The sequence below is a fragment of the Pararge aegeria genome, chromosome 12 (genome assembly GCF_905163445.1).
Source record: "Pararge aegeria chromosome 12, ilParAegt1.1, whole genome shotgun sequence".
NCBI classification, from domain to species: Eukaryota; Metazoa; Arthropoda; class Insecta; order Lepidoptera; family Nymphalidae; genus Pararge; species Pararge aegeria.
In genome coordinates, this window is record NC_053191.1 from 13,547,018 (window position 1) to 13,569,567 (window position 22,550).

Consider the following 22,550-nt stretch of genomic DNA (forward strand, 5'->3'; position numbering starts at 1 on the left):
ATGTTTGTCTTATAAGTGTGTAGAAAGGTAACATTATTAAGGTCGAGCCGTTAAATTTATAGTGCACAGTTTATTATTAACAAAGATGCGCAATCCTATTAACTTGATTTGCAGTTATTATTTATGAATGAAGATTATTATTTCTGTTGGTTCCTCAAATATGGTAATGTTTTTATTACAGTACATTTCTGATGTAATTTTTTTAATTTTTACCTAATACTGTTAGAGGTTTATTTGTGTTGCAATAATTTGTTTAACGATGCTATTAAACGAATTGTTAAGCTTTATTGTAACATATATTTGGTTTGATTATGATCATAAGCGTATACGTCTATAAGTTTTGCGTCAGATGTCGTCCGAGTAAGTAATACCGCCATGCTAAGGTAATTATGCCACAAAGTGGCATTGTGTTGCGGTGTGGTAACCAGTAGGACACAGGACGGCACTTTGAAGGGTATGTTTATTTATAATCGACAGTTTTTCCACTTACTTTCCATTAGATGGCCCATCTGCTTTATCACTTAAACCGATTGAAGTCCTACGCTGGACATAGGCCTTTTGTAGGGAGTTCCAAAATCCACGGGCGGCTTGTTTACAGCGACTCCCAGCAACTCGTTTGATGTTGTGAGATACTCCACGCTACTCCAGCTCATGGTTATTATCAGACGTTAGTTATAGTAACCGGGACAATCGGCTTCATACGCTCTCTGTTTGAGAACCGCATGTTTTTAATAGCACCTACTGATAATTTTTGAAGGAAAACTTGACAGTCAGTAAGTAGGTATAACCTGCGCAAGCAAATGATAGATTTATAAAAGATGGCCGATGTTGTGCTATCCCATGAGATGTGGATTTACCATTACATAAGTTTAAAGAATGTATAAAAACAATGATTGTTAAATTGTAAAATGATGTTGTAAAAGAACAACTGCTGAGTTTCTTGCCGGCTTCTTCTAGAATCTGCCTTCCGAACCGGTGGTAGAGTCACTACCAACAGACATACTAGACGTTTCAAAAGCCTACTTGAAATAAATGAATTTTTATTTTTTTTAGTCTCGTTAATTTGCACGTTGGCACAACATCCCGTATGTTGTGCGAACGTTCTAATATTGTAACTTTGGGGGTGCTTGCTAGCCACGGCTGAAGCATTCACTAGCCCAGGTTTCCCAATTTAGAAATTATTATAAATTCCTTTATTGCCTTTACCGGAGTTCAAGCCCTCAACACTTATAAGACAGCGTCCACCACTGCGCTAGTCGGATACCGTCAAACTTATTGATTTATCTTACAAATTGTTTAAGTAAGAACAAGTGAATCCCACGCTGTAATCAACTGGTCTTTTAAACTAAGTACATAAGTCTGTAATCCAAAGGAATTTCCACGCCGATTTCAAGTAACCAGATTTAGTTTAGTTAATGGGTCAATCTAATTAGCCGTCCCTAATTTGCTAACACGTGTAAGTTAACGACATCGTTACTATGCAACACAGTAATGTAAAAGTTATATAAACATGAAATGCCAAGGATATCTTTCGACACGCCGCCGTCTTGTACCGGTCTGGTCAACGGTCGGATATCTCAAATTGTTTGTCGCAGAGATATCACAATGTCTGTGATTTCACGAATTTCCTGGATGAATCACATAATATTTAAAATATAGAATAGGTGCTTAGCTATTACCCGCGTTCTTCGAACGCATTTCATTTTTACAAATTCCATGGAAACCGTTTGTTTTCCTGGAATAAAAATTAGTTTATATTATTTTCCGTCGTTCCGTCCAACTCTATGCCAAAATAGACTAGTAAAATAGAATTACTATTTTATAATATAGCATATAGCAACTTATAAAAAGCGAATCTAGCAGAATGCTAAAATGATTGTTTAACAAAAACTATACCTTCAGAATTTGATCAGGTATCATGGAACAATAAATAGTACCTATTAAGTAAGGTTAGCGCAAAAAATAAATCATTTTATTATATTCAGGTCGTTTAATTACGTTGTGAAGTTTTTTTGTAATTACAAGGGATTTTTTCAAAGTAAATGTAAAATCAAAATCAAATTTCTTGATTCAAAAATGTCCATATATTGTTCTTTTGATGCATTAGGTACATGCAAAATGTGTACATGATAGTGGTAACTTCATTCGTTAACTTAAAACTAAAGTTACGAGGTTTTCAAACACGCCCTGGTCTTAGAAGAAGCCAGTGGCGTGCACCGAGTTATTTACCAGGGCATGCAAACAGCAGGAAGATTGCATCAAATAGCAAAACTCCTCCGCGTATACGAGTTATATATAAATTTTAGGGTAGGCAGTGCTTTTGTGCATGTATGAAGTGCACACAACTGGAAGAAGCGCATAAGCAACTTAGTCGGCTGTTCTTTTTATCAACACCATAACACTTCCTATTGTCACTTAAAATTATTGAAAGTGTAACCTAGTTACACCATTAATTCATACCCAACTTTTTTGTTAATCCTTTATTATTATCATTTCGTGGCTTCATATCCTCCGTGATTTCGTGATTTTCCTAGTTATATCATGAAATAACTGACATTTTCGTATAGCTGCAACAAATTCATACGTAGTTGAGTCGAACTTGATTAATGATTAACAGTTTCGTAAATCTGAGCTACACGTGATTTGGATCGATAATATTAATACGACTGTATGAATGTAATGCCTCGTATTTGTTTATAATTTAAATTAGTTTTAGGTATGCGATCGATTGCTTTATTCTTTTGCGTCATTGGTCTAGTGGTTAGCATGCCAAATTTGCGGTTCTGGGTGCGATTCCCAAGAAACGTTAAGTATTTGGTTGAGGTTAATAAACTCTTAATACAGGCGGTGTCCAATCGCGTACTTCGGAGAGCACGTTAAAGCCCACAAAATTGCATCGGAGCAGCATGGTAGGACTATGATCTGAAACCCTCTCTCCAATGATTTAAGCTGATAATTATGATGATAATTCCATCGATTTTATATTAAGTATCAATGCGTCGCGCGTATTTTTCTTTTGAAAATCTTATTTTGTCTGTGTGTACTATTTTTTAATGTCTAGGTTAATAAACATTGGGTCTTACATGTCATAATTGCGAAATTTACTGTATTTAGTTAGTGAATTTTGGGTGGTGGTTGAAAGAAGTTTTATTATTAAAAATAATCTATATTTTTCTTCACATCGCAAAAAAAGATTATGTTATGCTTAGACGTTTTTCTGACTAAAATATAACTGCAAATTATTTTTCTCGTCGCCTAATGGTCGTATCTTACTGATGTTATAAGTTAAAGGTTATAGGCTAAAGTTCTCGTAAAAAAAAATTATTGCATTTTAATACCCAACTCATATAAAATACAAAAAAAAATTATGTCCGAGAGAAGAAGTAGAGATTAAATGTGTTCAAATAAACTGTTCATAGAAAAAAATATAAAGAAAATAAATAAAATTAAATTAATAGAGAAGCATCCTATATGTAGTGACGAATTTATTTGGCTATAGAACATATAAAATATATTATACTAAATTTTTTATTGTTTCAGGTCAAAATGGCGCCATCTATTGGCGTCGCGGAGTTCTATGCGGGGAAAACAATTTTCATCACCGGTGCCACAGGCTTCATGGGGAAAGTTCTCATAGAAAAACTGCTGAGATGCTGCCCGGATTTAAATAAGATTTACCTATTGATGCGACCGAAAAGAGGTCAAAGTACAAAAGAGAGACTAGATGACTTTATGCATTGTCGGGTAAGTTTATAGATAAGATGCCCTAGTTCATGTTTTACAGCGCCATCTGTTGTTGAGTAGCACTTTATCTACAAATTTTATAATTCCAGGTATTTGATCATCTACAAGAGCAATCTCCTAAGTCCTTCGACAAACTCCATGTTATCAAAGGTGACGTGCTACAAGAAGAACTGGGGATATCTAACCAGGATTGGGATATGCTGCAGAGGGAAACTCAGATTGTTTTCCATTGTGCTGCGTGTGTCAGGTAAAGCTTTATACAAAAACCTACTAATTTGACAAATCAAAACCAATCATATTTTTTTTCTTTTCTATGGTATAATTTTTAATTCACTATTAAATTCTTAATAGATTACATACTAAAGTTTTTTTCAACACATTTTGCTATATTGCTGATAGTGTTATTATTTTTATGTTTTCTGACTACAGGAAAATGTTTTAGTGATGATCACCAATATTTTTTAGAGTCTGGGTTTCTATCTGTATATTATAAATATTAATGTTAATTATTCATAAAAATATTCATCAGTCATCTTAATGTCCATATAACACAAGCTATGCTTTGGGGCTAGATGGCGATGTTTGTATTGTTGTATTGTCGTAGTTAAATTCAAAAAAATTCAAAATTCGTTTATTTCAAGTAGGCCTAATATAAGCACTTTTGAAACGTCAAGTCTGTCTGTTTGTAATGACTCTACCACCGGTTCGGAGATGTCGGTTCGGTTCGGTACCGAGAAGAAGCCGGCAAGAAACTCAGCAGTTTCTCTTTTCCAACATCAAAAATTTACATTTTACATTTAACCATTCATTTTTTTTTCTTGTGAGAGATGAAAGCGGAGCCGGATGCTTCCAAGCAACCTTGTCATTAGTAGATTTCGAAGTATATATTTTTGGGAAACCCATTGAAAAATTGCCTAGGATATTTGGAATAAGCTACAGCAATAAATTGCTAATTTCTGTTCACAGGTTCGACATGTTCATCCGCGATGCAGTTGATATGAACACGGTTGGAACAATGAAAGTACTCAAATTAGCAGAGGGAATGAAAAAACTGGAGGTAATTTTCCATAATACTGTAGTAGTAAATTAAGGACACGCGATGCTGGTGGTTAAAACCTCAGCCTCCCTTGTGGGATGCACATAGTTCGACTCCCGCCACCACTTCTAACTTCTCTAAATGATGTGTGATTTAATCTAAGCTATCATAAGGTATCACTGTGAAGAAAAAGTTCGTGACGTAAGCTGAATACCTGAGAGGCCTCTGTAAAGTGTAAAATGATGCTAAGATAGGGCAAACTGCTGAGTTTATTACCGGCTCTTCTCGGTCTCTAGGTAGAATCTGCCTTCCGAACCGGTTAAGGAATGTAGAGTAATTACACTACATTCCAAAACCGTAATCAAGACTCAAATCAAGTCAAGAATGACTTGACTTGAGTCGTCAAGTCATTCTGTTTGAAGTCTACAAACAGAATGACTTGACGACTCAAAACTCAAAAGCTAAGACTGGTTGAAAAAAGGGATTTGTGGTCAATGGTCTGAAACCTAAATCGTCCACGCTTCTTCAGATATCTATCGGGACAAACTAGCACGATAAGTGACTCTAAATAAATTAGATAAAGGAAATACTTTTACGTCATACCTTTCCGATAATCAAAAACGCTTCGATGATAGTGTGCGTGCAAAACTTTATATCATAGAGGCCTTATTAATAAAAATTGCATAGCGTTGGAATAATTGTTATGTCACGGTATGAAAAAGCACTGCGTTATGCCATGTTAATTAATATTTCACCCCCTTAGGGTACTACTAATCGTAATTTAAGATCTACACTACTGGATGTCACGGTATGAAAAAAACACTGCTTTATGCTACGCTCGTTAAGAGATAAGCCCCTTAGGGTACTTCTAATCGTAAACTCATACACTACTGGACGTCACGGTTTGAAAAAACACTCCTTTATGCCACGTTTATTTAAAGATAAGCCCCTTTGGATACTACTTATCCTAAATTAATACCCTTCTGGAATTACCAACCGTCTCCTTTTAAGTAATAAATTTGAAAACATTTTTTCAGGTATTTCTCCACGTGTCAACGTCTTACTGCCGCTGCGAAGTCAAGGTTTTAGAAGAGAGGCTATACCCTGCGGTGCACAGACCTCAAAACATTATGCAGTGTGTCAAATGGATGGATGACGACCTCCTCAGCTATTTGCAACCAAAGTAAGATTCTTAATTTTAAATTAATTCCAGAAAATTATTAGAATTAAATGTGACAGTTATCTGATAACTTCTTGATAAAGACTTTTATTACCATGAAACAATATTTTAGCAAATTCATACATTTATTTTAGTTATTAAGAAATAGTTATTAGCTTCTGTGAAGCTTTAGAGCTTATTTCTTAGAAACCCAGACAATAATAATTATTGGAGTTGATACCAGAACTTTTGTCTGAAGATCGCTGCAGTGGGCAGCAACCCTACTTTCTGAGGCCAATTACCACAGCTGGAAAATGTTTTTTTCATGAACATGAATGGTTCTCAGTGTCTTGGTGTTTATCTGTAAAACATCGTGAGGATACCTGCATGCCTGAGAGTTCTCTATTACGTTCTCAAGGGCGTGTGAAGTCTACCAATTCGTACTTTGCCAGCGTGGTAGACTATAGCCTACTAAATGTAATTTTGTTTTTTCAGGTTGATCGAACCCCAACCGAATACATACGCTTACACCAAATCACTCACAGAGGATCTAGTGTCACAGCACGCAGGGAAATTCCCCATTGCAATTGCGAGACCCTCGATTGGTAAGCCAATCTTTTGTATGGGATTTTAATTACTTAACACTTACGAATGTACGATATCAAAAACTAATACCTCAATCAATCATGATTGTTTTTCAGTGTCTGGGTGTTTATCGTTATATTATAAGTATTTATTTGTATTATATTCATAAAAATATTCAACAGCTATCTTAGTACCCATATAGCTACGCTTACTTTGGGTCTAGATGGCGATGTGTTTATTGCCGTAGTTATTAATTTATTTATAATCACAATAACCAGTTTGGAAGAGACTCTTGTGATTGGTGGCAAGTAGGATGCTTTTTTTTCAACGTTATAATTGACGGAATAAGCAGATTACCTTTCTGTGGAGTGTTGCTCAGCACGTCCTGCTACATGCCGCCCTGTGTCCATCAATTTGAGGCGTAGGCTAACACCTAACCTCATGTACCTGTAATTACACTGGCAACCACGCCATTCAGACCGGAGCACAGCATTGCAATAATTCTGCTTAGCAAAAATACCTAAGCATGGATATAGTACTTCCCCGGAGGAGCTCTGACACAATAAGCTCTACTACTACAAGAATGTGCTCTGTCGCGGACGCGGTATGACGCTTTAAGGCAAGACCAAAGCGCAGTTCCTAACCTACGTTAGCATTATTCAAGATTGCACTGAGCAAGCGACCAATCACACGAAGCGCCTGTTCGGGCAGGTGTCTTGTAATTGGTCGCAAGTAGGATGCTGCACTCTACCGGGTACGCGGTAGGACGCTTAAAGGCAAGACCAAAACCCGATATAGATATCGGGTTTTCGTTGTTAAGAGTGTTCAAAAGTGCAATTTTGAACACTCTTAACAACGTATTTAAGAGTGTTCAAAATTGCACTAGTGCCAAATCACAAGAAGAGCCTGTTCGAGCAGGATTCTTGTGATTGGTTTGCAAATGTGATGCTGTACCCTACCGGGCACGTTATAGGACACTTTAAGGCAAGGCTCAAACCACGGCGTACAACCTACCTCCTTAGTTGAGGTCCAGGTTCTGCCAAGCTTAGAACGACCAATCACAAAGAGGGACCTTTGAAGTTTCATACAGAGGTGAGCGCTGTGGTGTGTGGTTTAAAACCTGGCAGGGGATATTTGGGAATTTATTATTTCTGAATTTTCACATAAAACTACTTTTGGGGATGGTTAATGTAACTGCCTTACTCCCTAATAGATTAGACCGCTCGCATTACTGACTGCATCGTCACCGACTACAATGTGAGCTTGCAGTCAAGGGATAACTTTTGGTGGTAATAAACACGCCACTTGAAAGCGTACGAGCAATAAAGTAGGTAACAATATTAAACTTATTCCCTGTGAGAAGATAATTGTATAGACTATTTGTTTTCTTTTAGTGACTGCTGCATACAAAGAACCTATGCCAGGCTGGGTGGACAACATGAACGGACCCACAGGGCTACTCGTTGGTGCTGGAAAAGGTAAGGACAATTAATTAACTCTACCCAAACTAAAGCCAACTTAAATAAACAAACAAATTAAAATAAATAAACAAACAAATTAAAATCGTCAATATTTAATTAACGATTAGGTATATTATTCTAGCTGCTGCCCAAATCTTTTTTCGGTTTTTTTAAATCTTAATCAAGTCGTGAGTTGTTTTAAGTATAAGAATCATGTTCATAATACACTTGCGCCTGCGACAGAAATAACATGAAATGTGTGCTGAAAATATAATTAATCAACTCTGTTGTAAACGTGCCCCAAAATATCCACAAAAAAACAAATAGTTCGTTGTCCTTTATTGTGACACTGTTGCACGAAGCATGGCACCTATGCCACTTTCACTGTCGTCAACGCGCTCTTGAACAGCAATGCTAAATGGGAGTTATTCCATTAAGGATGGACAGCATTGTTCCGAGAATGGTTGAGATACTCTGAGAATATTGAATGACATGTATATCAATATTCGCAGAGTACCATTATGGAACACTATATTCTTCTTTTATAATGTATAATGTCATCTTTCATTCATTTGTGATCTAGTTTTCCATAAATTATGTAGTTATATCTAGTACCTAAGTGTTCCTGCCGTACTAACAAGATGTATAAATAAATAAATGTTGTTACAGGCGTAATAAGAACTATGCATTGCAACGAGGACTATCTAGCTGACGTGATTCCCGTGGACATGGCGGTGAACGCTTGTATTCTCTTAGCTCACATCACAGCTCTGGAGAAGTGAGGACCAATTTTCTTTTTTTTCTATTGATGGACCAAGCAGATGGTAATTGAAAAACCATCGCTTATAAACAGAGCAATACTTCACAGGTCATGGAAGGAACACAGCTTGCAAACTGTTGCGCCGTGTCCATAAATTGAGACCTCTTGTGCCTTGTTCACGCCCTTCAGACCGGAATACTGCATTGCGTCAATACTGCTTATTTTTGCACAAATAAGTATTGTGGTAGTACTTCTGCGGAGGAGCAGTCACAAAAAGCTATATATATATATATCTATATTATATATATACTCGTAAAAGAAAAAGTGTGTGGGTATGTTCCGTATAGGCTCCGAAACGGCTGGACCGATTTCAATGAAACTTTCAGGGAATCTCCGGATTGACCTGGCGAGTAATCCTGTAAAGTTTGGTGACGATCGGAGCACTCCTATTTTTGAACTGTCAAACTGTCAAATACAGCTTTTATTTACTATAATGATATTCTATTGTTGGGTGTACATGGGTGTAGATAATGATCTTCACCCGCTCGAGAAGAGAATAAAAGAGAATGAATACGGAGAGAAATAAATAATTTAATATATTATAAGACTTAAATTAAAAATTTAATGATGTAAGTTTATTGTTTAAATAAAATAAAGCAAAATCCAGCTCGGCGAAGCGGGCTGGGTGCGCTAGTATTTATATATATTAAACCGATAGTCATTTAAGACAGTCTCATCGTATAAAATTGAATACAATTCAAAATTCATTCATTCTAAGTCGGACTAGTTTATAAGTAACCTAAAACCTTGCTTTTGAAACGTCCAGTTTGTCTGTTTGTAGTGACTCGTAATACCATCGGTTTGGAAGGCAAATTCTACTGGGAAGAAGCCAGCAAGAAGCTAAACACTTGTTTTTTTCCAACATCAACATTTACAATAATTTTTCTATCTTGCGGGAAATGAGAGCGGAGCTGACTGCTTCCATATAAAATATAGATAGGCCGATAATGTTGTGTTTGCATTGTTCCAATGCTGGGCAGAGGATCTTATCAGAACAGGGGAATACTGAGCACAAGCCCACCACGTGGTTGAGTGCTCCAACGATTTTCATCAAGTTCCGTTCAGAACATGCTTCTTGCGGTGACGGCAGATCAGAATATAGTTGTCAATTTCTCTCTTCTACCTGAGTGTGAGTTGAAATATAACGAAGAACATGCAGCGTTTTCTGTGCTAGTACGTACTGCATGCCCAGCTTGTGATTATGACTTCTCCCAACAGGAGGCTTTCAGTCCACCAGCGAGTTTTTATAGGCTATTGATGAATGAACATCTAGCAAGTAAACATACAATAATCGTAAATACTTTACGCGTACTTTCTTTGAATCTAGATACGGTGATTAAGAATAGTCTTGTTTTTTTTTTTTCAGACCAAAAGAAGTCAGAATTTGCAACATTACGCAGTCCGGCCAGAACCCTATAACGTGGGGGCAAGCACTCGATATGGGTAATTATAATATTTAATACTAACATAGCCCTGGATAACACAAATTTCATTGAGTGTTTTCCTGGAGGCTGGTATATTTTCCTTCATTGAAAATTCCTTGCAATAGCATCCCATCTCTCTGCATGCAAAAGATGAAAAACGCTCTCCCAGCACCTGTTTCTTTTCATTACAATCTTGTCAAGGCAAGATTGAAAATGGCTTATCAATCTTGTCTAGCCAAAAGTGTCAGCTTAAGTTTATCAATTTCTACGATTAGCCTGGACAAATAGAAAGGCAAAAGAATTAAGAGGTTGTTTAGGTTGTGGGAAACTAACTGACAATTATATTATCAATTGGCACACAATTCACAAAAAAATCCAAAATAAATAATTAAAATTAGTGTACTTTGCAGATTTTGCACAAAGTATTGCAAAGTATCATCTGCAGCACTTTGCAGATTTCTTTTTGACACTGTAAATTGGTTTCTATTAATGAGAAGCTAGAAGGAGGCTTGATTTTATGATTGAATCAATATCATCAATAAAATGTATAATCTAATCTCGTTATAATAAAGTAAGGATCATATTATATCGTATTTTGTAGATGATATTAGAAAAACACTTATTTTATTTACAGGTCGAGTCCACGTTCAGGAGTTCCCATTTTCAGTGTGCCTGTGGTATCCAGGAGGCTCCCCAAAAAGTTCAAGAGTTCAACACTTGCTGTCCGTCTTCTTCATGCACTTACTTCCCGCATATTTTGTCGATCTTCTTTTATTCTTAACGGGCCAGAAGACTTTGTAAGTTTTGACTTGAGACAATTGTTAATTTAGTATTAGCGTCACAATTAATAAAGGATTTTTTCTTGCACACTTGTCCTCCCTGGTGCAGTGCTTAACCCTGTGGTCTTATATAAATCTATAATTTCTGAATTTTCTCTAGTTTAGTATGAAGGCTTTGGTCGTGGCTAGTTAGCTAGCCACCCTACTCCAAGTTCTTATTTGCTACAAAATGTGAACGAGCCAGATTGACCATATTCAATCTCGAAGGATCTCGTGTACAAAGAAAAGGGTTAAGGCCGTAGTCCACCACGATGAGCCAGTGCGGATTAGTGGACTCCACACGCTTCTGAGAACATTATAGACAACTCTCAGGCATGCAGGTTTCCTCGCGATGTTATCCTTTACCGATGAAGCAAGTGATATTATTGCTTAAAACGTACAACTACGAAAAGTTAGAGGTGCGTGCAAAATTGGCCCCCCGAAAGTGTAGCCGAAGTCCTAATCACTAGGCTATCACTGCTTCTGCTTCGAAAATTTATAATGAGTCTGAATACCTTATTTTTAGCATGATCAAAATACAAAAGCGAGTGAACTACGGCTTAGAAGTACTTCAATACTACACAACAAAAGAGTGGTTCTTCGAGAACGATTACTATAGATCGTTAAGAAATCTTATATCCAAAGCAGATGATGAGATATTTTATACGAATATTGAGGTAAGTCATGACATTGCTGAAGCAATAACTGTGTGCGTGTTTTTTTTTATTTTTTACTCAACTCATTTAGTAGAAAGTGCGTAATGATTTAGTATTTTATTTGCGCGAATGGACTTAGATATAAACATTTTGTTTGAGTAAAAATTTTATTTATGCTAAATCGCTTAAGAAGCACATTCAAAGTAACGCGTATAATGTGCCATTATATCTCTTAAAATATTTACACATTGTGCTCTGTTTGTTACGTAACTCTTCCGTACTGGCTGGACCGATGTGCATGATATTTGTGTGTAATTCACTAGGTTCCAGGTCCACTATTATATAAGCTCTTTATACTGCTATAACACTGCATACTTAAAGTTTGCATCAATTAAATTGACAGGTGATTCACTGGAGTTCCTATATCAGAAACTATATGAAAGGTGCCCGTGAGTATTGCTGTAAGGAGGACCCTGCAACTCTACCACAAGCAAGGCGGTTACATAAACAGTAAGTACTAACTATATTAGTTATAATATTTCATCCACGTTAGTAGATAAGCATATAATTTGTGCTTTCTATTTGAGTTTCAGTTTCACTACGTTTGTCAATATTATACTTTAAAATCACTGGTCGGATTTTGCTTTGAAGTTTTGTTAAGGATACCTAAGTGTAATGTAAAAGCTTACCAATCAGTGCTGTAGCAATTTATTTTCGTCGTGGGTTTCTAAATTATTTATTTTGTTACTTGTGTATAAAGAAAACTGAAAAGATCCGTTAGCACATTTACTAGATGAAAGCGTTTTTGCAAACGTCTCAGATCAGTTTCTAATCAAACGCAAGCAAAAATAAAGTCTTTAAAATGACCAACCAGAATTTCTGTTGATAAGTAATAGTTAACCACACATATAAAAATTGTGTATTCGTGTTGCATAGTTTCTGCGTAGTCAATCAAACCGAGGATGCAATTAATGAATTCACTTACAATCAAGGCCCTAATTCTCTATGTAACTGACATCGTTAAACGCTACGTTATGTCGTAACCATGCGTGAAATGCATCGTTTGACGGAAAGTTTGCCATACAAAGAATTACGATACTATATTACGATTTTACCGTCTGGGTGGTCCCGGATAGCTTTGAATAAGTGAAAATTAATGATTTATAATGCTACTGAACTATTGTCTTTATCTCTAATTTTTTTGCATGATGTTATGAACAAAGACAGGTATGCCCATTAGTTTATTGCGGGATTAAATTATTACATTTTTAAAAACTGGAAACAAAGATTTTTAAACCGCTCATTGGTAGAAAACTGTTATGTTTACAGTGACGATTGTCTGTCAACTTAACCGCTTTGTATGAAAGAGAGTGCATTTACAAACAACGGGCTGTTTTTATTGCGATACAGTCAATATCAACGAGATACAGCATAACACCGCCTCAATGCGTGGACTGTGGTCTGGAGCCATTTTTCTCTGCTATTTTTCTAATTTCTCAGGTGTTTAAAATAAACTCATTCAATGCATTATAATTAATAAATGTATGTTTTCTTCTTTGCAGATTGTACTACTTGGACAAAGCCGTACAATTAACGATCTACGCGCTAATCGCCTACTTCATATATTACTATATTATTAGGTTTTTCAGTTAACTTATGTAAATAACTAGAAGCCATTTTAATGTAATTATTATGTTTGAATGTATACTCAAACTGCCTACACATTTGATATATACTTAATTTACTCTATCGTGCAATATTATAATATATTGAATTTACAAACAGTTATTCGTTAAAACTACGATATATGAATTTTTAATTATCATCTCGTATCAAAATTTTATCGCTAATTCATCCCTGGCGTATTTTCTATATACCTTCATATGCTCTTGATGTCCGGTTCAACACAATACTAACAGAAAAAGTGTCTGATATTTCATTTATTTAAAATTATAGAATAAATCTTATATAATAAACTTACTTAAAATAAGATTTACCATCTGTTTTGTTGTTTTCGGTCGTTTCATCACGCACACTTTTAGGTGAAAGAAGTTGCCCAAATCAAAAAGAGTAGGTATATGTGAGATATTATTTTCACAAATGTTTTTGATGACTGACATTATTTTTCTAGTAATTGTAATATTCATCGCAGCATATCTTATTCCTAGCGAAAATTTATATAAAAATCAAATAGGTAGGCGGTTACTGTTACTATTTTATCATTAGTCGCTAATTTACCATTTATTGATAGTAAATATTAACTTATATGTTGTAAAAAATATTTAGTTTTAAATTAGTTCACCACTTATGTTCTTTTTTCATAGTTCATAATAAAATAAGGTAAATGAATACGTACACCTTATTGCAAAATACGTTTGCATTTGTTATAAAAATAAATGTACAATATAGTTAAATAAATTCCGTTCCTAGTCAGATTAATGTAAAACTTTGCTTTAAACCGAATTATGAAAATGTGCTTTGTGGAATTTCAAAGTCACTCAGGTACGAGTATTTGTATTACTTACTTAATCTGACTAATTTTGTTGATGATTCGCCAGATAATAATTTAGTGTGACATATATTATTATTATAAGTGTTTTTTACTATAGGAGCTAGATGAATATATGGTTTGTGATATCTTCCAATTATCTGCAAAATTATGCAAAGTTCCGAAATGTTGCATAATAAAGAACGATCCACAGTTCCTATTTCAATACAAATTTCGCAACTTTGCAAAATTCCGCATCGGTATTTCAATAATTTGACTTTGTTTCTCTTAAAAAATTTATTTCGCGTGTAATAATAAAATAATTTTATAAAAATATTATATTCAATGAAAAATAATTTGTGTTTGATTCTTTATTTACCTCATATTATTTGGCACACATCAATAAATTTGATTCGGTCCATTATGGTTCGACCATTATTAATGCTTACACAATGCGAGTTGCTGACTCTTAAGTACGAGTAGAGAGTTACTAGCTTGAATGATAGGACCATTCAAGGCAGTAGCTGTCATAAGAGTATAAGCCTCTCACGTTATACGGAAAATGTTTAGCGTATTACTCACCTTAATTGGATAAGCATGCAATCTGTAGTATGTGCAGGATATGAATCTCTTTCTCCGATGCTCAGCAGTAAGACTTTAATATGAAAATGATATTGATGTTTACATAGCTATGATTAAACTCGCACAGTGTAACTGTACCTTAACACGCCTTTTTGATAGTAACAAACAATTTTACATTGGTTCTCAATTCAGTGAGAAAAACCAAATGCATATCGCATAGTTTAGAATTGGAAATTTTTGAAATGAAAAAATGATAATGACAATTTATGTTAGTAACAGTCCGGAGTTAGAGAATTTGTGTTACCCACCCAAGTAGTTAAAAGATAATCTATATGTCAGGCCCGGTTAATATCGTGATAATAATTGTAAGGGTTCGCTAGCCTTCCTATCAATGAGGAGGCATTTGCCCAGCCGAGAGACAGTAAGGCGTTAAATGACAATCAAACATAATGCTAACCTATACTACACTCAGTTGCTGGCTGACTCACACAGTGTAACAAAGCCATAAGGTTTGATGTGATGTATCACTTAACTGGTATTGTATATCATATAGAGAGAATCACATAGTGGGTGTTCCTGGAAATAAAACATAGTAATAGCTCGGAGTAATTAGCATTACTATCTCAATAAAAATCGTTAGAACCGGCACAGCTAGAAGAAAGGTATTCACACCTTTCTTTTGTGAGAGAGCGTGCCTGTGCCAAAGATCCCGATTTTCTATGGAATTGTATCTCAACTTCTAGATAAAAATAATAACAATATTACGTCTCAAAGAATAAATATTATATAGAGTTGTAATAGAGTGTGTTAAAATTTGATTGCAATATGGAAACAGGACCAGGAAGTGACATATTCATTTAATAAACGGAGGATGATCATCACACTCACATGCGTATGCAATCATACACACATTATTCTTATTTACATAAAATATAACTTCTTTTTTACTTGTTACGGAAAAAATCCCTTCCTGAGAGTTCGTCACTATACTACAAGTAAAACCCTGTTGTGGAGTTTACTCGTAAGTAGTTTAAACTTGGTTGCTTAGCTTATGTTTCTGTAATGTCATAATTTGGTGTTCAATCAAATTAAAATAGTATGGAAAAAAAATATGCGCATGAAACCGCCTTCATTGGATTTGAATAAACACAGTTTTTATACATAAGCTACAGAACGACTCGCACAGTGTAACAGAGGCATAACACGCCTTTTTCACAAGTTTTACATGAATTAATATTTTTGCATCGGTATTGCAGTTTGCCGGTTGGAAACCCAACCTATCCATATATCGCGTACAGTGTACCACATAGTATTCGCAGTTCAACGCCAGTGGTCATCACCACACGCTTGACTGATTATAAACAATTACATATCTTGTTTATTATTATTTGATAGTTTTTATCGCTACTATTGGTGAGTTTTTAATTTAGCTACTAGCCAATTACGCTCCTGAAATGCATGTGAAGCTGTTATACCTATCTGAAAACTGCTATGAGCAACTGAACATAAGTTTTGTGTGTTGAACATAACATACCTAATATAACTGAAAACCTAATAAATATTAATAAGAGCAGTGCAATTTACTAGGCTACATAAAATTTGTAATTCATTTATTGAATTTGTATATTATTTTACAAACTACCGAATTGAATCCTTGAGATGTCTCTCATCAAGTTCGAAGTATATATTGTGCGAACTAATAAAACTTTTAGCGGTTCAATAAAAGTACCAAAATCAAAGGATGAGGTGAAATTAAAGAAAAATCCTATTATAATATTAAGGATTACTTAAACGCTAAAAAGCTTGGGTGTCAACTGCTCTAACTGCTTAACTAAATATTAATTGACTGTGAGATAGACCAGGACGCGTTTGGAACCCTGGTAGCTTTGCGTTTTAGTTGGCGAACGTAGTTGTCATCATCACCTTACAATTATGTAAACATATATGTATGAACGCTTCATAAGTGCCTGTGATAGGCCTCCATGAATAAAGAATATTTTAATTTTAATTTAGATAACGTAGGATTTAATAAAATAGTTTGTAACCTTATATAGTTGTATTGCGTCGTACTAATAGAATGACAGCTCTTTATTGTAAAACTTTTCAGTAGTTACCGAAGTACAAATACAGATTTTATATAAGTATACTAGCTGTTGCCCGCGACTTCGTCTGCGTTTGATTTTGTTTTTTGATGTGGCATTCAATTTAGTTGTAGATCTAAAAAAAGGATCTTAAAGTATTCAGTATCGCTTATCCTTAAATGAGGGGTTAGTTGCTGTCCGCTGAGGAGTTCTGTCCTTTATTTCCAACCACAGTTTGGGCAAAATTAAACACATATTATAACCTCTATGGTACAAAAATAATTATTTAAATCGGTTATAATTTGTCGGAGTTATGGTGTAAAATCGTCAAACACTCATCCCCTCTCCCAAAGGAACCGAGCTTAATGTCGGGATAAAAAGTATCCTATATGAATTCTAACACTTCCAAGAATATTATGTGTACAAAGTTTCATGAGGATCGGTGAAGTATTTTTTACGTGAAAGCGTAATAAACAAACTTACATTGACATTTATAATATTAGTAGGGATAGGGATAAGTTTAAATGTAGCTACAAACTATAATAGTTAGTTATTAATATTACACAGACGTTTGTCTGCAATATTTAAAAGAAACACAAAAATTTAAACATTTTTAATTATGTAAATCGCCTGCAAGAACGACGGTTACATTTACAATATTGTATGTTAATATTGCTGGAATGGCAGCCCCGAACTGGTAAGCGCAGCGTTGGTCGACCCCCAACGAGGTGGACAGACGACATTAAGCGCGTCGCAGGTAGCCCCTGGATCCAAGCGGCTTAGAACCGTGGAACTTGGAACTCCCAACAAAAGACCTATGTCCAGCAGTGGACGTCTATCGGTTGATATGATGATGATGATGTTAATATTTATGTAAATAGCGGTGATAGCCTAGTAGTTAGGGCCTCGGCCTCCCTCCGGTGGGGCCCGAATTCGGTCCCCACCACGCGTCCCTCTAATTCAAGCAATTAAAATACTACTTGCTTTAACGGTGGATAAAATCATCATTTTGCTCAAAGCCACACGAGTCCACAAATCCGAACTGGGCCAGCAGCGTTGTGGACTACGGCCCGAAACCCTTCTCATTGTGGGAGGAGACCTGTGCCCTGTAGTCAGCTGTTAATGGGTTAATATGATGATGATAAGAAAGTAGGTTTCAATAAAGAAATGGACGCCTTATTTGCTGAAATATCTTTCTCTAGACTCTATAAATTCATTTTCAGCTTAAGGTCATTAATACACACACAGTTATGTGTTAATTCGAAATTACTGTTGCGACGGTGAAATCATTCAAAAAACCAATCGCTCCCCCGACAAACATAACCCAACTCTACGATATTTACTCTTCCAATTCTTTCTTGAAATTTAGAAATAGTTTACATTATCAAGGCTCTTAAGAGTATGGCAATGACGACAGCATGTAGCAGTTATAATTTTATTAAGAGAAAACAGTTACGTCACAATAAAACAATAGATACTGACCTATGAGGCTATGACAGAAAAATTTACATATAAACTAGCGGACCCCAGCGCCATCTGTCGGGCTAATTTGTGAATCTATACCGTGCCACCCAAACGTTTATAAAAAAAAAATCAAATCGGTCCAGCCGTCTAGGAAAAGTTCAGTGACATACACACGCACACAAGAAATATATATATAAAGACTAGCGGACCCCAGCGCCATCAGTCGGGCTGGTTCGTGAATCTAAACCATACCAAATAATTCATTAAAATCGGTCCAGCCGTTTAGGAGTTCAGTGATATACACACACAATGTGTCTTTAAGTGGTATTACCTACTTGTTTATTTGGTCGGTGATATAGTATGTTTATTGTTCATTAATAAGAGTATTAGCAAAATACAAGTAGTTAAGTTAATAGTGTAAATGTTATTTAATATTTGCATTGTAAATTATTATACAAGCAGGTACTTTGGTCGATCGTGAATATTATAACAGCGACGAAACTAACACTTGTCCCACTTGACAATAAGTACTAAAACAGACTAAATGTTTTCATACTTTGTTTTACTTTAATTATGACTTTTTTTTGAAAAGTTCGAAGTGCGTGCTGTGATTCGAACTCGGCCCCCCGAAATTTAATTCGAGCTCCTACCCAATGCGCTATCACTGTATTTTATTTTATATACTAATATTGAAGTATATATATAGGTAATAGTAGTAGTGATTCCTAGTAGGTATATCAACAAAGTATTTTTTTACAACGAACATCTATCCGATCTACTAGTTGAAGTTACTTCAAAACTGTAAAAATGACACCGTAATTTTTTATGAATAAACTTATAGTATACTGATTCCCAGACACTAAAAAATATTCATGTTCATAGCACAAACATTTTTCAGTTTTGATAATCGAACTCACAGCCTTGGACTCTGAAAGCAGGGCCGCTGCCCACTGCGCCAATCGTCGTCAATAAATAATTTGAGTTTGAGAATGTTATAACTGCCATGCCCTATAAGGTTAGCCCTCTACCATTTTAGACTGCTATAACATCTTAAATTTCAATCATAAGCTTACTTGTCGTGTTTTCGGGATGTAAGTTATCTCTATACAAAATTTCTAAGATCTGTGAAGCCATGACTCTTCATAAATCTTAGAAATTTAATATAACTATATCTACAATAATAACTAGCATCCCTAAAACGGACGTATTTTAACTTCTTAAGAATGTAACAAATTAAATTTTCTTAGAAATATAACAAATGGGTAACCAGGGTAACGCTACCCGGAGTTATACTCCGGGTAGCGTTACCCTGGTATTCTGGATATATTTCCGGAATAAAAAAAATTTAGATCCGTGCAGTAATTAAGATAAAATAAATAAACAAACAGACAGACTTTCGCATTTTTAATCAAAGTGCGGCCAATTTATACGCGGACTAAATTTAAAGAAACAAACGTAAGGCCTTTCGCTTAGTGAAGGGGTTTTTAGTATTGTGCAAAAATTTGAATTAATGTTAATATAAGTCTTCTGTAAAAATTTAAAAGAAAATATTATGTAGTTTACTTACCTCTAAAATACTGAAATAACCTTCTCATGTAATAATTTTCTCATGGGGAAATCCTCATGGATACCAACGCGCTACGGGGAAGCAGGGTGGTTATCATTGACTCGTAACAACTACACGGTGTTCCAACCCGTCACCTGATGGCTGGGTTTGGGGAATGCTTTCGCACACATCCCCAGCTAGTGGTGCCCGCCTTGGCAGACCCTAGGACTGGAACATGCTAAAATGGTCGTAGTCCTACTGTCCTACAAATCGTCAAAGGCGCACCGGGAATAAAGGGTGCGCATTCCAACCCGCTAACTTATATTCGGGATGGGGATTCGCCCCATCCATTAACCGGAAGTCCTCGAAAATACTAAAATAGCCTAATCGAACGTCATCTAAAATGTTCACAACCTTTCATTTGTTTGGGTAGTATTGCTGGATTTGTCCACAGATTACATTCTTCAAAATTTAAATTAAAAGTAAGTAGGTAGGCTATAACTTATATTAGTTTTGAACGTCAAGTGCAGATAGATTTCGTAGTGACTCTACCATCAGTTCAATCGAGAAGAAGCCAGGATGCAACTCAGCAGTTGCTTTTTTCCAACATAATTTTACAATAATTATTCTATTTTGTGGCCGACGAAGGCGAAGCGGGCTGCTTCCGAACAAATTTTCAATTAAAAAATACATTAACAGTGTCAAACACGATTTATTAAATGTGTTTAACACAACACTTTTTAGTAGTAGTTTAAAACAGGGTAGGTATATCTTATATTACCTTCAAGAAATTTAGTAATTCACAAGTAATTTTATAATATATGGTAAGATAAAAACCCTTTGTTCCAAGTGTGTAGAAAGAAATGTTCGTGAAGTTGCACATTGCGGGATCAGACGGGACAAAATTTAAAGTAGCTACATATTATTTATTTTTATGATTCAGTCACACGTGCAGTATTACTGAATCATAAAAATAACTTAACTTAAAAGAAAAGTTCTTTTTCAATTTCAGTTCAAACTCGAAAATTAAATTTTATCTCTTTCTCTCATAATATGATAATTACTATCATATTATTTATTAGTAGCATGTACTTTAGTGTGTAAATTTATCCTAATTCCTCCCTTCTACTATCTCTTGCAAATATATAATTATAAATATTTATATTTATTAATGGGGGTCGAACATATTCCTCATTTTTTAAAGTCAGTTAAGTTATATGTATTTACAAATCATCATCCGCGGTCCATTATCGTCCCTCTCAAAGGAGAGACGGTTTTATAACATATACCCACAACGCTGTCCAACCCAATGGGGGTTTAACAACTTTTACCACAAGTTTGGAAGAATAACCGGGTCGTCGGCTTAAGGTGTTCTCCAAGGCACAATGGTTGACACCGTCAATTTCCTAATAGAAAATAATAGAAAATACACGATACCTAAAATATTTTTTGGCCCGATACGGTATTCGAACCCAGGCACTCGTGATCCGTTGTTCAACATACTAACTACTACACAAAAGAGGCAGTTAACGCATCGAGGTACATTACAATTTTTTAATTCCAAAAAAAACCAAACAGGCGAATTCGAGAGCGATACTGCTACATTAGTAACATAACAATTTATAAGTGATATGATTTATGCCTTTGTTACAGAAATTTAAATCACTTGTACCTTACACTTGTTCTTTTTTATTTATTTCTGTTTTGTTCTTGTGTGCAATAAATATTTTTAATTGATTATTTAAAATGAACTCGCTAACACTCGGTTTTTCAATAGCAGGTTTTAGGTCTAAAGCCCGCACTAACAAACTGACCTCCAGCTAAGAACCTGCTATCATGCATGCATGCATGCATGGTCTTAATCCTAGCTTGTCCTATACCTGAGAACCTGTTCTTAATTCGATGTCAGTTTATAAGGGTGAGCGCACACGAGAAAGGTCAAAGTCAAACAGATAAAACATTCATTAATGGCCGTCTTGTTTAATTTCGCGGTTTTTAATTTTGTGGATATAAAGAGCTGACGCATAGCTGTAATACCTTATTAATTTAAATGACCTATATTGTCACTGGGGTTACAATTTCAATATTATTATTTCATTGTTACGAGTCAGTTACCTATACGCGAACCAGCGATGACAAAACAAATCTTTACCGACTTGCATATCATCCATGTTTACAACAGTCAAAATAAAAAACATACATAAGTACATTCCTCAATTAAAAATTTAAATCACGAGAAATATGGGTGGATCCGATCAGATTATTTTCATTATTATCAACACGGTAACCGATTGACACCCACTGCTGGACATAGGTCCTTTGTAGGGCGTTCCAAAAATTAACACTCCTGGGCTACTTGTTTCCATCGGCTCCCAGCAACTCGCTTGACGTTATCAATCGACCTCGTTAAGGGTCCACCAACGCTGCGTTCACCACTGCAGATTCATCATTCTAGCACTTTTGACTCCCAACTATGTGCCCCACTCATTGCCATTGCACTTCAACTTCGTGACTCGTTGAGTAATTTCGGTAATTCTAGTTCTTCTACGGATCTCCTTACATCTGATTTGATCGCGTGGACATTCTTTCACCGCATCCAAAATGAGACTGATCAGAAACATATAATGTTATAGAATTAGGAGAATTATTTATTATAAGGAGGAAGTACCACTGACCACGCTTATTTC

General features: G+C 35.4%; 1 protein-coding gene across 1 annotated transcript in view; it reads left to right on the top strand.

Moving 5' to 3' along the window:
- Positions 1–22,550, top strand: part of LOC120627938 — a 56,505-nt gene that overhangs the window by 24,940 nt on the left and 9,015 nt on the right. Inside the window, exons 2-13 of the mRNA XM_039896066.1 lie at positions 3,541–3,744; positions 3,834–3,991; positions 4,711–4,801; positions 5,818–5,963; positions 6,435–6,544; positions 7,919–8,002; positions 8,654–8,762; positions 10,171–10,247; positions 10,863–11,025; positions 11,573–11,723; positions 12,106–12,212; positions 13,265–13,350. Of these exons, the coding sequence (XP_039752000.1) occupies positions 3,547–3,744; positions 3,834–3,991; positions 4,711–4,801; positions 5,818–5,963; positions 6,435–6,544; positions 7,919–8,002; positions 8,654–8,762; positions 10,171–10,247; positions 10,863–11,025; positions 11,573–11,723; positions 12,106–12,212; positions 13,265–13,350 (1,480 nt within the window). The 5' untranslated portion in view covers positions 3,541–3,546. The remainder of the gene's footprint in view (positions 1–3,540; positions 3,745–3,833; positions 3,992–4,710; positions 4,802–5,817; positions 5,964–6,434; positions 6,545–7,918; positions 8,003–8,653; positions 8,763–10,170; positions 10,248–10,862; positions 11,026–11,572; positions 11,724–12,105; positions 12,213–13,264; positions 13,351–22,550) is intronic.